Below are 18,139 nucleotides of genomic sequence, written 5' to 3'. Positions count from 1 at the left end.
CAAATTCCAAATCTGTTTATACTTACAAAATACAATCAAGCTGGTCAGTGAAACCCAGATTCTTGTTCTTATTAAACTATTGTTTTTCAGGAATGTGGTTGGTATTACTTAGAAGACTTAAATATTATACATATATGGAAACCTTTTACAGTACGTATTTGTATGGCATCAAGTAAATCAATAATAATTAAAATGTTGGATTTTATAAACGCATAACTATATAAGTAAATAATACATAAAAGCCACATAATTAAAATACTAGATAATGGCATTATAAAGTGTTAGCCAAAATGTGTTAAGGACTGGACAGGGGTCACCTTAAAAAATGGGATATAATCTAATATATACATGAGTTCAGACAGATCTTGGATATAACATCGATACCTGATATTGAAGTTGTGTTCCTGAACACTGTTGAACATGACTGTTCAGAGAAGAATTTTCTGGCTGAGAGTAACCTGTGAAAAATTTTGAGAAAATATGAATTCAAGCTGAATTTAAGCCTATATGTTAAGTACTTCTAAATGATTCTCTGTGTTAAATGCTACACTGAAGAGCATAGTGAAAAGCACAGTAATTAAAATAAGTGATATCTTCTATCCAGCTGATCTGACTGGAAAAAAAATACTTTCTCTTCCAATTGTTCATAAAATAACCATGCTAATGTACTTAAACATGCTTAGAGAAACTAAGAGATTATTAAAAAAATAATAATAAATAAAAACATAAGGGTGATATTAGGCAGCCACAAGCATATGAAGGTCATTATAAATCTAATTCTAGTTTCTGAACTAAGTCAAGATTTTACTAGTAGTCATGGCAACAGAAAATCTATTACAAACTCTAACTACACTATACTGAGCCACCACTAGATGGCTCCAAGCAATAAGAGCCACAAGAATATACACTGTGCAGGGGCTTCTCAACCATGAGTGAATCTTGAAACCCACTTTTGAGGTCCTCAGGCCTATAATGAGTTGCCTGTAGTGGGTTGCTGATGGTGGTAAAATGTTTTCAAATTATACTATAATTTCACTTTTTTTATAAATTCACTATATTAATACATGCATTGAAACATGGACACAAAAAGCAACTTTGTCAATTCGGAGTTGAATATTTTCCATTAATGACATATTTGGACAAACAATCGAGAAAATTGTTCATGGAACTTAATTAGGTCTCTGCAGTATAAATAATGTCATTTGTAACAGAGTATGTGCTATAAAGCAAGCATCCAACACAAATTTTTCTCTAAGGGCTTTCTCACACCTGTCTCTGTGCTGCTTAACCTGCTATGAGATGCTGGAAATTGACTTCTTCTCTCAACCGGAGACTGAAGACCTCCACTATAGAAATAGGAAAATAGATAAACACAAGGAAAAATGAGAAGAATTGTGCATATGTCAGTGTTACACATAACAGTAACATGATACAGGGCCATGTAGCCCTACAATAAAGTTTGATTATATTATACATACAATAAATGATATAATCATATACAATATGTTTTGAAAGTCCAAATATAGATGCTTTATATAAATAGTGAATTCAGCTATTTTAAGGTCCGTGTATTGTGAAAAGACTTTAAATTGTGCTCACACAGATCATTTAATCTCCAAAAAACATAATACAATGAAGTTTGTTAGATTTGGAGCATCTTTCCATAAGCCCGAGGTCACCATGTCTAATGCCATGCACGGGCTAGAGGGGATAAAGGCCCCTAGCACTGGGCTGTGGAGTAGTAGATCTGCATTCTCTGGAAAGATCAAGCCCCATTTAATACTTTTTGTGATGACCTGGAAACACTTTTGCAATCCTGGACCAAGCATCAACATTAGTACATGACTTCACTAATGTCATTGCTGAATGCAATTAGATTATCAGAGAAATATATCAACATCTAGTATAAACCCTTCAAAGAAGCTGAAACTGCAGTAAAAAGATACACACCTTTTTAAAAAACTATTAATTTCATTGATTTCCAGCTGATATTCTGAATGGATTTTGGACAAAGTGCATATCAAGTACAGAAATAAGCTTACTGTGATGTAGTTCTGTCGTGGCCCATAAACTCTTTGCAGAAAAATTTAGAAGTTGTTCGCTCTGGGACCTTGTGTAGAGGCAAGATATAAATTGTTAGTGTTATACTGTGAATATGCACACAAATTGTAAAATTAAGCTTTTGATTCAGTCAAAACCAAATGAGGCAGCATATTCCATTCATATTTTAAGTTAAAATATTGGCCAAATGTGTCTGAGGGTTACAAAGTTTGCACCAGATGTATGCAACCACCACCGCCCATTTGTTTGAGGTTTTCTGTTTCTTTTTACTCATGTGGTTTTCTAACCTGCTGACTGCCTCCCCATCCTGCTCATGTCAGAAAAAGGAAGGAAGACACCACCCAGACATTTTTTTTTCTTTAAGTTTCAGTAGGGTGTCACCATCTGCTTTTAGACTGTTAGGTAGATGCTTTTACCATAATGACTACCATTTACTGTAATTAAGTGTGTTGTTTGCTTTCTTTAAGTATCTGTATTACAAACGCCATTCCTAGAAATGTTGGTAATATGAAATTATATCATTTTGTAATATGAAATTAAAACAATCCTTAATACCCTAGGAACACAAAAAATAAGATTTCCCTAGTTCTTACTGACAAATTTTGTTTTGTAAATATTAACAAATATTAAATCTGATGCCTGAAAAGCACCAAAATGGACCAAAAAAAAGGTGTGAAAAGTTCAAAGAAATTCATGTAATAAAAGAATTACATTATAAGCACATGAATATAAAAGTTACAAACAGAGAAGTCCCAGTTTTTGCAAGCAAAAATAAGTTGTTGCCACTTTATGCCAAACTTCATGGGAGAATTAACATATATTTCAAATAGAACATTTTTCAATGCATATTAACCTTGCATACTAATGTAAAATGATTCTGGAAATCTGGAGGAATATGAGTCCATGTAGTGTAAGGCTTGACATCAATGTTGAATGAGTGTGAACTCTGAGTATTTCGATGGCACTGCATAAGAACCTGTCATGCTACAGATAAATATAAACAATGGGCGTGGGAGTACTTAAAAAACTACTGTCGCTTAACAGATTCCACCACTGCACCAAGAAATGCAACCTGAAACTTTTACTATTATGCAACGAGAAAGCCACACACATTCTATGCAAAACTATGATGAAAAAAAACCATCCAGAATATTATCAGAGATAGATGCTAAAGCCAATATCTTTCATGGTATTGAGGAGTATTAAAAAAAAAACTCTCAGTCTCAGTCCAGTGTTCTAGTCTCTCTCTCTGCTCATGTCAGAGGCATCTGGTGATATTTAGACAACAGAGAGAAGTTCAAACATTGAAAAGCATGAACTGAGATGAGGATATTTCTCATTTCCTGCAATATTTACTTAATTTATTTGTTTCTGATCAATTACGATGAAAATGTCTCCAAATTCCGGAGAAGGCTAACTGCATTAAATATACTGAAAGAGCTACAGTTTGAGTTACAGTGAGTTCCTGTAGGAATTCAAAATTCAAAACTTACAGATAAGTTTAACTTCAGCCATGTACAAACAGTGCTTTTTTCCCCTCAATCACACTGTTTCAACTTAAAACGTGCAGAGCTTCTGAATGTTAACAACCAGAGAGATCTGGGTTTCCCCACAATTGTAGATGTTCCTTTAAGCAACTTGCATGTGAGAAGTTTTCATTGTCTTCCCGTCAATGTAGAGGGTAACACAGGCTATTTAGCAAGAAACATGCTGGTAACAAGACAACGCCTTTTCCAGGGAAGTCCAAGGATATTTCAGCAGGACAATGCAAGACCTCATGTTGTATGGGCTACCACAACTTTGCTTCATAGACAAAGAGTGTGTGTGTGTGTGTGTGAGAGAGTCCAGATCTGTGTTTTATGAATGTAATGCTTTGGGCAACGGTAACGTAGGGGACAGGAGACGGATGCAGGTACAAGGTGGAGTTTAATAATTTATACACAATGACCAATCTATAGCAATGTGTCGTACAGAACAGAGGGTTCAAAGAGTGTGTCGAGAAACCCTTGAAGTCTTTTATGAAGCGCATACTGAGACTTGCCTCTTTAAAGGTGAGTGATGTCACTGATTATGTCTGAAGTCTTGGCGTAATTTATGAATATAAATGAAGTGCAATGAATCCCTGCAAAATTTGAGTGCATACATCCAAGCATATAAAGGGCTTGTTGTGGGATACCTGTGCACCCCTGCCTCCTCAGTAAAATGTCCAAGCACTGACTGAAATCCAACTGACAATTTTTTTAACTCTATTATCATTACCCACACATCAAAATTAAGTGATCAATTAATAAATATAATTAATCCAAATCAATAAAAGGTGTTTTTATTTCTATTCTTAGCAGTGATGCTTCCTATGCTGACACTGTTGTAAGACAACCAAGAGGCCAAGAGGTCAAAAGGGGGTTTGTGTGCTCAAGGTATTATCATACAGGGAAAGGAGATAGGCCTGTAAATAACAGTCACATGACACAGAATGGGGTGTGGCAAGAGATCATATTAAGAGTCACAATTGCCTGGTTGACATAAACAAACACAGAGCACATGGTGGGAAAAGAACAAGACAAAATATAATAGAAAACAAAGGACAGAGAGACAAAGCATGACAATGACGCACCATGCAGAAGAGTACCAGGCAATGGTGAACATGGACTGATGAGCAGCTTAGGTTTTGTATCAAGCCAGAATGGGCAAAAATTTCACTTGCAAAACTTTAACAATTAGTATCCTCAGTTCCCAAATGATAAAACCATGTATATAAAAGGAAAGGTGGTGAAACACCTATGCCCCAATTTTCTGGAGTGTGTGGCAGGCATTAGATTCTAAATGTGTTTATATTTCCAAAATACAGTCGAGTTGTTTAGTGAAAACAATGAACAAATTACTGATTATTGTATTTTAAAAATATCCCAAATTTCTTCAAACGTGCTTTGTTGTGGCAGCTTCACAATGAATAAAGCATTATGTTTTAAACATTTTTTATGTCATGAGACTAAAGGTTTCTCAGATGTATAATCTACCACAAAGGAAAATGCACTCTACTTCCCTGTATAGTTTGGACAGACTAACCTTAGGAGGATGATCATCAGAAAATGGCAAAAATACGTCATCGACTGTTGGTGACAGACCAGGGCTGGCCATAATGGATATGGAGTTACTGTGTTGACTTTGTCGACTGGAGCACAAGTTGGCATTCTGCAAAAACAAACAAACAAACAAACAAAAACTCAAAGTTAGCCAGTTCCTCTTACACCTCTGAGAATCCAGTGTGCTGTATTTGGAACTTACTATATTAAGTAAATAAACAGTAAAGAGTGTGTTATTTATGTAAAGATATTTGGTGAAGAATCAACTTTTGCCATTTTCAATTTTTAATCAGAAAATTCCTCTTTAAAAATGCTACCAATGTAGTGCAAGTGATAATAATAAAAAAACAAAGTTTGTTAAGTCTTTAAACATACTGAACAATAACAATAAAATCACAAACACCACTGCCAAACATCATAAAAACTAAATGTATGAACCTACATCATACACCATTACAATTTTTACAATTACATTACAATAGTTCAATTTTGTATTTGTACTGCCCACAGAGATAATTTTATTTATATTATTTTCACATTATGTATAAAAATCACATCAGTTTTTTTTGTATTCACATAACATTATCTCTTGAACATTAAAGGCACGCATGTAGCAATTGGTGCTTGGTTCTCTGAACTGTATATTCAAACTGATTTAACTTTTCCCTTTCATTGAAAATTAATGCACAAATTCCAGAAATCTACCATTCTAATTAGTTTGTTATAGTAGCAAAAGTTCTACATCATTGGCAAACCATGCTTGAGTGTTTGCGTACCCTACATTATTATCGTTATAGAAAATGCTGTTCTAGTTCAAAGTTTTTGGCTGAACTAAGAAGTAGGTGTAATACAATATCTATACACACACGATCACATACATATGTTGATTACTGATTATAACTGCTAGCTAAAATCAAAATGCTGCCGATTCAACAATTTTTGACATTTATGTTGCTTTGCAGTTATGATCTATTTTTTTATCATTTACATTTACAATGTGAGGTTTATTTATTTATTTATTTAATTTCCATTGCTTTCTAGCATTATTTCTGTTTATAATTTAAGTCAACTAATGTGGTAACAGAACACTTATGACAGGTAAGTTAAACATATAGTATACCATTTTATCAGAACCTTATGCACACTTTGTTTAGAAAAAAATATCTGACTGTATTGATTCTCATTACTTTTAAAGAAATGCCCAGTCTGTTAATGGGGGTTTGGGGAAAATTGGGGAAAAAAAAAAAAGGCCACAATTTTTTCAAAGCAGAACTGGGTTGAAGATAGACACATTGCACATTCTCAATAAACCTTCTCTTCTGCTTATCAGAAGAAAGCTCACAACTTATTGTGGCTAGAATGGGACAGTTTCATTATGTGCATCTGCCCGTGCACTGCTCTCTTCATACAACTGAAGAAAATGTTAAATCGGAAGATGTTACATTCTGACACTTCAAGATGAAATTCCTAGCTGAATGGTTGATCTTAACCAGTAAATTTAGACCTCCAGGAAAGGACTCAGAGTTAGTTTATTTGAACATTGTTTGTGTTTGGTGGATAATGATAACATATTATTAATGGTTTGAATTGATTTTCTGCCTCCAGACTCACAAAACCAGGTCATTGAGGTATCCAAACAATTTGAGGGATTTTGGTGAACATTGCAAGCCCTAATTCTATACAGACAGAAAAATAAAAATGAGTATCACACTCCTTCATGTCACAAATGGCTATATGGTGAAGAAGACCTTTAGAGGCCTTTAGAAGGATCATGGGCATACTTTATTCATTCAGTGTTTTATCCTCCTCTTTGTTTGAACACAATAAATACACAAAAATAAAGAACATAAGCATGAAGCTGCATAGTGTGACTCCATACAGTTTACACAGCAGGAGACCAAATTCCCTGCAGTAAGGAGAAACACTGTATAGCCACATAGCAGTTGGAAATAAAGCTCTCACACAGGACTGTTCAGAACAGCATAACTGTATCATACTTCACATAATGTGTTTCTCTGTTTTTCCAGCATTTTTTGTCAGGGGGTGAAGTGCATTGTCTCTAATGGCAATCAGTTTGTTGAGGGTTTGTTGTTCTGCCACATCCTCCAGTGAGTCCAACTTGACTTGTACAAAAGTCAGCATTCCTTATCAGGTTTCCAGTTTTGTTCAGAGCACATTTTTTGATGTTTTGCCCCAGTACACTACAGTATAGAATATAGAACATTCAAAAACAGGCTGGTATAATGTCCATGAAAGTTTCCTATAAAATATAGATGGCTCTGTTTTTTTGGTTTTTTTTAACTCTGCACAGGCATTAGAACTCTTGTAAGTACAGATGTCCTACCCATCCACCCAATTGATGATGACTGGTGAAAGGGAAGGTCTGACGTTCCTAAAGTCCACCGATATCTTTTTTGTCTTACTGATGTTGAGCTGTTGTTGAGCAGTTGTTTTAGTTTACATCACATTAAAATGTCTGTCACCAGTTTCCTGTATTCACCCCCTGTTAATTACATATACGCCTCACACACTAACCATTCAGGAAGTCCATTGTCCATGGCAAGATGGATTCATCCACCTGCATCCTCTGAAGCTTCTCCACTAGTAAACCAGGCTGTATGGGGTTGAATGCATGTCTTCACAGTGTTGCTGCATGTTGTGCCCAGATGGGAGTACACATTACACAAGTTACTGCGTTATCTACTTCAATGCCTTCCTGATATGCAAACTGGGACACACTATTGACTGCAGCAAAGGTTGAAGATGTGTTGAAGGATTTCACCCAGCTGCTCAGTACATTGCCAGAGTACCTTAGGTTTGATGCCTTCCAGTCCTGCAGCTTTACTCTGTTTGAAATTCTTCAGCTACTTCTTCACCTGGTCAGCAATGAAAGTTGACACACTTATGCTGGACTGGTCCAGCAGAAAATCATTTCGCTGCAATGTTGTACTTGTATAACTTTGTATGTGACAAATGAATTGAAACTAAATCTGAATCTGAATCCTGAGTGGGAGGGAGAAGTGAATCATCCTTATGATGTGAAGTGTCAATGTTCAGAGTGGAGGAGGTACAGACTGTGAATAGTAGTATCTGTTCTGCTGATGTGTAAAGACGTGGAGTCACCGGTGACAGGGTAAAGGGAATCACCAGCTATGAGGTAAAGCTAGCGTCTTCCTCAGTGTAAAGAGCTGACCCAACAGTAAATAATAAAGCATGGCCTGGAGCCATATTATTATTTATTTATTTAATAATAATGGCAAAGCAAAAGTGTAGAAATTTGTTGCCGGGTTTCTCACAATCATGCCGTCTCCAAATAGGACATGAGCAACAATGAGTTTAATATAATATAAAATTGATAAAGTACTAAGAAAGAAGTTATTTTTGTGATTGTTTAGAAAAACACTTTCAATTAGTTTAATTTTCCCATAAATGAGTGAAAGGAATGAGGGAGTTGCACACTTTTTTTGCTAGCCACTATTTTTTTTTACAAAATCAAAATGCATTGACCAAGCTGTTTTCATTTCCTAAACCAGGGGTGCACAACTCCAGTCCTGGAGGGCCGGTATCCAGCAAAGTTTGGTGAATGCTCTACTTAAACACACCCTTTAAACCTGGCAATTAACAGATGAGTTGAATCAGGTGTGTGTGAGCAGAGAAATCACCTAACTTTGCTGGATACCGGCCCTCCAGGACTGGAGTTGTGCACGTCTGTCCTAAACACATCAAATTAGAATGAAAACGCTTTAGACCCATGGACCATTCTCAATGGCTGGAGTGACATAAAAGTCACATGAATTCTGATCTGGGCGTTAAGACATAGTTGCATTGCCACAGACTGGATATGGACTGGATTTCAATACCAAATATGAAAGTGGCCCAAATGTGATTTTAAAAAGTCAGATTCAATGTGATTTTTGTTGTTTACACATCAACGCAAATGACACATTTGTGTCACATATGAAGAAACAGATTGAATTTGGGCCACTTTTACCTGCTGTGTGAACATAGCCTAAGAATCCTGAATGGAACCAGTTCAAGAACCGGAGTACATTTGGTCATAAAGGGCCATATGAATTTACACAGTATAGTGCTACCAGTTTAATTAGTATAGGATTCACTCTGGTTAAAATATTTTGTGATTAGTGTTTTATTATCCTACTACTAGGCCAGAACTCAAATAGGTTTTGACAAAGTTAACAATATTGTTGTGAAAACACATTATTTTAATAATGTGTAATAATTGTGTGATAATGTTTCTGGATTGTTTTTAGAAAATACCACATGGGCAGTGTAAGAGGATAGGAGAAAGAAGATAGGAGAGAAAATGGGATAAAAATTCATTGATTTGAATCAGTAATGGGTTAAAGGCATACACAGTGCCTGCGTTTAAAATTCTGCTCCATGCTTATTTGCAGAGAAGATGTTCCACAAGAGTAGAACAGGAATTGTACAAGTAACTTAAACCCTGTTTAAATGAAAAAAAAATAAAAAATAGAAAAGCAGCATATCAAATGGTGAAAAAAAAGAATTTTTTTTGTAAAATGTATTTCCATGTTGACACCTGCAGCAATTTTTATAAAAATCTTCTTAAAATCTTCACTGTTGTATTTACCGTTTCTTGTGTCAAATGTTTTCTAGATCACTTTTTTTACACTCTTCAATATTTAAACATTGCTCTTTATTTTTGGTGTTATGGAACAGAAGAGAATGCTCTGATTATATCTTAATTATATATTACCTTCCATAGATCCTGAAATGCCCAAGTGTTATTATGACCTTATTCTTGAATTGAACTCTTGAATTTCCACGTAGACTTTCAAAGATGAACCCCTCCATGTCTGGGAGCATCTCTCTGGGAAGCTCTTTAAATATCCAATTATGTTACTGACCTCTTGGTGATTAACCTAATTAACTCTGAGATTTTCTACCAGTCTTTTTTTTAGCTGTTGTATTTCATTTTTGCAGCCCCTTAATACATTTTCTGAAAACACACACATACATACACATTTTTTTTTTTTACCTGAACTGTGGCTCTCTGGAGGGCTGGTGTACAGGGGCTGGAGTTGCTTCCTGAGCTCAGTCTTGGCTGGATGTTCATCTGGAACCCTGCATCTATTTTGTTCAGATTGGCATGATGGATCTTCAAAGCTTTTATTTTATCCTCCATCTGAATGAGTAATATGAGCAATATGAGATTACATGAAAGAGACTTTTACTGAATAGTAGAGTCTAGCCAATATGAGATTTCTTGAATGATCACATGCAGACATATACAGCAGGTGAAATATGTATTGAACATGTCACCAGTTTTCTAAGTAAATATATTTCTAAAGGTGCTATTGACATGAAATTCTCACCAGATGTCGGTAATGACCCATCCAATCCACACATGCAAAGAAATCAAACCACAGATGTCCATAAATTAAGTTATGTGTAATAATGAGAAATGCCACAGGGAAAAAGTATTGAACGTGCTTGCTGAAATTTAGTTAATACCTTATACAAAAGCCTTTTTTTGCTCAAGACAGCTCCAAGACACCTCCTGTATAAAGAAATTAGTTGCATACATTGCTCAGGTGTGATTTTGGCCCAATCTTCCACACAAACACTCTTCAAATCCTGAAGGTTCTGTGGGCTCCTTCTATGAACTCTGAGCTTTAGTTCCTTCCATAGATTTTCAATTGGATTCTGGTTAGATGATGTTCCGGGCCACTCTCACAGCTTTATTTTCTTTATCTGAAACCAACTGAGAGTTTCCTTGGCTGTGTGTTTGGGATAACTGTCTTGCTGAAATGTCCACTTTCATTTCATTTTCATCATCCTGGTGGATGACAGCAGATTTTTATCAAGAATGTCTCTGTACATTTGTCCATTCATCCTTCAATTACATGAAGTGTGCCAGAGCCGTATACTGAAAACAGCCCCCCACAATGTTCCCACCTCCAAATTTCACTCTTGGTATGGTGTCTTTGGGGTGATATACAGTGCCTTTTGACCTCCAAACATAGTGTGTATTATGGCATCCAAAGTGTTCAATCTGACCAGACTATATTCTCCCAGTATTTCACAGGGTTGTCTAAATGTTGTTGAGCAAACTTTAAATGCGCTTCAACATGCTTTTTCTTCAGTAATGGAGTCTTGCATGGTCTTGCATACAGACCATGGCGGTGGGGTTTATTACTTACTGTTTTCTTCGAAACATTTGTACCTGCTGAATTTTTTTCTGTCTTTCTGTAGCTCTCCACAAGTGGTCCTTGATTCTTAGACAACTCTTCTGAGAATTATTTTCTCTGCTCTGTCTGAAATCTTGCGGGAAGCACCTGGCTGTTGCTAGGTTATAGTAAAATGATGTTTGACCTCTGGTGAGAATTTTATGTCAGTAGCTTTTTTATAAATTTACTTAAACTGGAAATGTGTTCAATACTTATTTCACCCGCTGTAAATGCATTAATTAATACATTGATAAAATCATACTGGACGAGTGAAAGGTTTGACCAAAATAAATTAACATCCAATAGCAAAATGTTAATAATAATTGACTGCTGAAAATAACTGCGATAATTATTCTGCCACATGTTTATATAACAGATGAAGTCCAATTTCAATACAGATACATCAACTGGGGAAAACATCAGGTAATAAACAAAAGACATTATATTAGTTGGGCTCTACTGAATGTTTGCCGAATTTGCTGAATCAGCATTGAGAAAATCATACTCAAAATGTTGATTGTTTACATCTTGTAGACTTTAAAAAACATAGCTATTTTTCATTCATTCATTCATTCATTCATTCATTCATTGTCTGAAACCACTTATCCAGTTCAGGGTCGGGGTGGGTCCGGAGCTAACCAAACGTTTACATACACAAGCTGACAGGAATTTCTGAAATTGATGTAATGATCTTAAAATGTTTTTGACTGACCCACGTCCAAATTAGGAGTGAATTATTGCACCTGTTGCTATAATTAAGGGCCTAACTCTATAACCAGTGTCATTGCTGCTCTGGTAACAAATTTCCAAACAAATATATGGACCATGAGCAACTGCACAAACAACTGTATGTAAATATAATAAATTTGTTCAAATGAAACCAAAGACAATAAAGAAACTAATGAAGGAGCTGAAGGCTTAATGTAGCAAAGTGTCAACATCTAGCATTAAGACACAAGTATATTGTCATAGCCTGATCACCAGGACAAAGACCTAGCTTTTTAGAGGACTGTTTAGGTGGGTCCAGGCATGGTTCAGTTGGACTCGAACAGGGTACACCTTTAGTTTGATCGCTAACCTTGCCTGAGCAAGGAAACAACGTAATGTCAATTATGCGGCACTCACCATACACAAAACATGGCAAAGGAATCACTCTGAGGTGCAGTGTTTACTGGAAATATGGGCAAAGTAGAATATACAGGAACAACTGGACAGAACATTACATTAGGTAATATTTGAAACGGATTGCCTGTACAGTATGATTAATTATGCACAGCATAATTGATAAACCTATAAGCATTTGAGAAGGCTGAGAGTCACTGTCCACAAAGCAACTCCAAATAAGCCACAAAGAAAGCGCAATCCTGAACTCTACTTTGCTGTGCAAAAGCACTTCTTTTCAAAGCAAAAAGCCACAGCAAAATGATGTAAGCGTGCTTGGGCCCTGAACATTAAATGCGAGTGCAGGCCAGCAGGAAAATGGGGAAGAAGGACAATTGTGCTTGGGCATGGTACAAGCACCCAGACAAGTGTGAGTACACTGTGAATGCCAGGTTAAATCCTAAAATACTCACAATATTTTCGTATCTGGCTACTGGTAATGCATTTTGATAGTTAAAATTAGCTTTGACAAACCAAACAGCCTTTTGTTTTTTTAATTTAGACACTAAGTCCTGGAAACATGAAATTAAACTATTAATAAAACATGAATATGACAATCAGATATAGTCAATAAAAGCACAAAATATATTAATGTATTTATTACTTTTCCTAGTAGAAATAAAACACATATGTTGAGATTAAATGTGTAGGGTTCTAAAAAAACCGAGCATGAAAATATTTAGTGTAACTGTATGTAAAATACATGTGCTCAACCCTATACTCCCTGCTGTAGAAATCCACAAAACAAAAAAAACAACAACAAAAAAAATATATATATATAAGATCCAAACATAGCCATAACTTAAGAACTAAAATATTTTTACAGTATGAACACACAGAGAAGCAGCAGACGAAAGCTTGTCAGTGAGTTTACCACTTTATATTGGCAGCTGGCAGGAGAGTTAGGCGTGGCACAAGCAGAACTTTGGGCCTTCCTTTGCTTGTGCTTGTGGTCATGCTGAAGCGAAAGCAGCTGTGTCTGTTCTTTGGGAAGTGTACGATGGATCTTTTTAGCCAGCTGCTGCTGCTGGGCTGGGTGTTTGGCCTTCCCCTACACAATGACAAAGACAGAGTACAGTCATCCTCTGCCCACTGCGTGATGACAACAGAAATCCGTATTCAAAACCAGGCAGAAACAGGCCAAGATATTCTGACTGAATCCTGAACATTTCACTCTCAGATTCATCTAGACATGAGTCTGAATGTTCTGCTGAGTATAAGGAAACACAAACCACAAGTTTAACCATATACACTGTATATGGCCTTCGTAATTGCTCGCATTGGCTGTGGTGTGCTTCGTTTATTTAATCAATGGATCACAAAGTGTTTTTATGTTTAGCCAGTAGCCAGATCTTCATTCAGATGACTGTAACTTAGGATCATGTTCTGAAAAGCTAGAACAAACTGTGTTTTACAATTTAATTCCAATATTTATATCACTAAATACTCAAAGATATTGGTATTAACCATTTACTTAAAAAAGTTATCAAATTAAATTATAATATTCTTTCATTACATTTGAATGAGACTAGTGTTTTTTTTCCTCTATGCAAAACAACTACTGCAAACATTTTCATTCAGTCCTATTTTTTGCACACATACCAAGCTTACATAATTTTAAAATACCACAGTGCAACAAAAAGTCAAATGACAAACACAGTTGCAAAAGAAAGCACACAAGCTAGAATATTTACTTTTTTTACTGTCAATCATACCCTAATATTTCTAGCTTCCTTAAAACTAAATGAGAATGTTAAAGTAAATTAATTTGAAATGTAACAAAACCACACGATACAGTAAGGCACAGCCCTACATCCAAGAAATACAAGAGGTTTGCTGTATTGCTGATTCTTCATCAATGGAAACCTCAAAGCCACTGGATATGCAAAATTGCTACATGATGATGTGTTTCCCTCTTTATACACTGAAGCTGGCACGTTCCCTGAGTTTTTCCAGCAAGATGGTGCACACACATTATGGGTGTCAGGTCCAAGCATTCCTAGATGAACAGTTTCCTGGAAAGTGGATTGGTCATCGTGGGCCAGTTGAATGGCCCCCAAGGTCTCCCGATCTGGCCACCTTAACCTTTATTTTGGGGTCATCTGAAGGCAACTGTCTATGCTGTGAAGGTAGGACATTTGTGCAGCACCTGAAACTATGGATACTGGAAGCCCATGCTAGCATTTCTCCTGCGGTGTTGCTATCAGTGTGTGAAGAATGGGTGTGAGAAGAGGGTTGCATTGACAATCCAACACAATGGACAGCACTTTGAACAGTGGTCAAATACTTGTACATAACTCATGAAAGAATAAAGTTACATTAAAACCAAGCACACCATTGTTTTTCTTGTGAAATTCCCAATAAGTTTGATGTGTCACATGACCCTCTTCCCATTGAAAAAACAAAAGTTGGATCCAAAATGGCCCACGTGGTCACCACCCATCTTGAAAAGTTTCCCCCCTCCCATATACTAATGTGCCACAAACAGGAAGTTAATATCACCAACCATTCCCATTTTATTAAGGTGTATCCATATAAATGGCCCACCCTGTATATAAATATATACATTTTTACAGAAAACCTCTTGTACTTCTTGGGTGTGGGGCTGTGCCTTACTGTATCGTTCACAATAATATCATCATAATTTTTAAAATGATTTTAAAAAAAGTCTATATTGTTATATCCCAACATGTATACCTAACAACATCATGCAATTAGCCATAATATGGCATACGTTCTTTACATTAGTTGTTTAGGCACAATGAAGTACAGTGGAAAGTGGCTCTGAATGATTGAAATTACATTTGAAATAAAATAAAACCTTTTAATGAATAAAACCATTTAATACCTTTAAATACCATTTAATATATATTGCATATAATTAACATAATGAATAACAATATAAACATTTTTGTTGCAATAGTGTGTTCTTGAAATTAATTCAAGTATTTTTCATTGTTTCGTCATATCGCCAAAGATATCGTTATCATGAAAATACCCTAAAATATTATGATATTATTTTAAGGTCATATCGCCCACCCCTACTTGGGCATTCAATTCTTATTACCTGTACTCTTACAGAAATACTAACTCATTTTTCTAACTCACTAACTTGTTTTTCTACAAACTACTTACCTACCTTTAAACACTGGATAAAAAACAAGATTAATGTTCAAGACATCCAGCTAAAATCAAAACATTAACATTAACTCAAACAAATTGGCAATATTGTGCCCACTGTCACAGAGGCCTTGCCATCTTCCTCCCAAAACCAAAGCTGTTTACTATTTATTTCACTTTTAAGTGTTTATCTGAAATGTAAGGTTTACATATACAACGGTTAGATATACAACAGACCCACATTCCTGGCTATCAGTAAAGTTCACCACAAACTTACCTTTAGTCTGACTGACATTGAATTTCTGATGCATTTGGACTCCACTGACTCCAAGCAGTGAGGCCCAGCACTGGCCTGGGGTGAGAAGCGCAGCTGGCACACAGAGTAGCGAAGGCAGAAGCATGGCAAGAAAAGAAGTTAAGCTAAAGCCTAGGGCTGAAATACTGCTGCTACCTAGCCTACTTCTAGTTAATGTTCACTCCCTGGAAAAAAAGCTGGATCAGCTGAGAACCTGCATTACAACAAAGCGCAAGATCAGGGAATGCTGTGCCCTTATCATCACAAAGTCATGGCTCTCAGACAGCACGCCAGAAGACGAAGATATGGTGAAGACCTTCAAATTCCTCTGTGTTCACATTAGTGAGGAAAACACCTGAACTTGAAACACACCCCAACAGAGTCCTTACAAGCTTCATCAGAGTAAAGTATGGATACCGCACTGATCTGATCAACACAGGAAGGCTATCCAGTGTGTTATTAAATTCACATTGTCCATCTTAGCAGCAGCCTTCGACTCACTTCAGGACATTTGCCGCACCAGGATAAATAAGGGACCATTAAACATCATCAATGATAAAAGACTTTTCACATTCCTACAGTCAGGCAGACACTACAGGACAACCAAATTCTCAGAGAGATTCTATCCGTGGGCCAACAGGCTTGTGAACCACTTATTTGCATGCTGACCCTTCCCATTACTCTGACTGGTTGAACTCTGACCAACACACAACACATACACACACACACCCCATTATTGAACCTACGCTTTACTCTTTAGGTACACTTGCATTCATGTACTTCTGCTGTCATACAGCTGTTTTCAAAAATGTATAGTGCAATTTATGATAATTCTATTTGCACAATACTACACATGTACATTTACTGCCATGCTCTTTGCACAATACCACAGCAATGTACTAGAAATAATCTACTGTAGTTTTAACTGTAGTAATTAGCATTTTTTAAATTGTTCGACAGCACTCATTTTAATAGCTTAATAGGACTAGAAAAATAAGAATTTAAGTGTACAGTGTAATGGCCTCTTTACTGTGGACAAGAAAATAAATCGAATGAGGCAGTCTTATATACATCACAGGCTATGCCATTTTGTCCAGGAGCTTTGTACCACATGCTTGATTTTTGTCCACTTTAAAAATAGTGAGCCGAGGTGTATGTTCTTATAGCTGTCACTGACTTGTTCCCTAATGTAGTTCTCTAGCTCCTGTGGTATTGACTGTAAACTTCACCCACTAAATTTCTTCAAGCAGCTCTTGGGTACACTTAAAGGTCGTAGAATAAGCTACAGAGCACTTACTCCTTTCGGCTCCTGCATTTATGAATCTACTCTCCTCCCCTGAATTTGGCCATATGGACTTCAGTTGGTCCCAGAGAGCCTTAGAACCCTATTTCTCTTGATCTTGAGCCTTCTGTCATGCTTTCTGGAGAAGTCATCTTACATTGGTCAGCTTTCTTTCCATTTTTCTCATCCCTTTCTTGGGCATTTACTGGGCATTTCTCTAAACCTTAGGTTGCCTTCTTCACAGATGATATTCACAGATGTTTGCAAGTCTTACAGCTGTTTTGTAAATACTGGAACATTGAGTGCAAGTCGTGCGCAAAGCATCTTCTGTGTCTTTGTCAATGGTCTCTGGCTACCTGACTTCGACTTGATGGATGTATTTCCCCTTTGGTGGTTATCTAGTGGGTTGACGGTTGACTGCTTATAGATTCAGAGTGCATTACCTGCATGGGGGCATGATCTTATTGTTGATAATGTGCTTCTTGTGGGGATGGCCACTGCAGTTACTCTCTCGCCATCTACAATAGTGGGCTCAACAGCACTGTGATGGTCAACTGGGCTTTGAATCATTTATTTGTCTTATTACTCAGATTTGACTCTGTTACTCTGATGGAAGTCCTGCAATCCATTTCCAGACAGGCATATTGAATTCTAGGACTGTCCTGAACACTATTTCTAGGGCTCTGGAACAGTGATATTCAGTAAACATCTGGAGCTCCTGCCTAATTCCCTTCCACTTAAAAATCCCAAGGCTTCTAACCTTGCAGAGCGCTGAGGTTCATTGTGCAGCTTTGCTCACTAGCCTCAGTTATGGGAAGTGTACGTAGAGTTAGAGGCCTGTATTAGACATGAATGGGAGAGCATTCCTATTTCTAAACTTCAGAAACTGGTCTCCTCTGTCCCCAGACGTTGAGTGTTGTAAGAA

The 18,139-nt window shown here is 36.6% G+C and overlaps 1 protein-coding gene across 5 annotated transcripts in view; it reads right to left on the bottom strand.

Moving 5' to 3' along the window:
• The window catches only part of si:zfos-2326c3.2 (mitogen-activated protein kinase kinase kinase kinase 4), an 84,477-nt gene that overhangs the window by 31,380 nt on the left and 34,958 nt on the right, over positions 1–18,139 (bottom strand). For 4 of the 5 annotated variants that reach the window (XR_010795987.1, XM_066649806.1, XM_066649807.1 and 1 more), the window contains exons 15-20: positions 13,392–13,568; positions 10,165–10,311; positions 5,128–5,253; positions 2,043–2,110; positions 1,270–1,346; positions 385–458 (exon numbers count right to left, since the gene is read on the bottom strand). Coding sequence is in view for 4 of the 5 variants with exons in the window: in XM_066649806.1 (XP_066505903.1) it covers positions 385–458; positions 1,270–1,346; positions 2,043–2,110; positions 5,128–5,253; positions 10,165–10,311; positions 13,392–13,568 (669 nt within the window). In the remaining variant the exon portion in view is untranslated. The remainder of the gene's footprint in view (positions 1–384; positions 459–1,269; positions 1,347–2,042; positions 2,111–5,127; positions 5,254–10,164; positions 10,312–13,391; positions 13,569–18,139) is intronic. The other variant, XM_066649809.1, reaches the window with a different exon arrangement.

The sequence above is a fragment of the Hoplias malabaricus genome, chromosome 17 (assembly GCF_029633855.1).
Source record: "Hoplias malabaricus isolate fHopMal1 chromosome 17, fHopMal1.hap1, whole genome shotgun sequence".
NCBI lineage: Eukaryota > Metazoa > Chordata > Actinopteri > Characiformes > Erythrinidae > Hoplias > Hoplias malabaricus.
The sequence above is the reverse complement of the archived record's forward strand: the minus strand, read 5'-3'. Positions and strand labels throughout refer to the sequence as shown.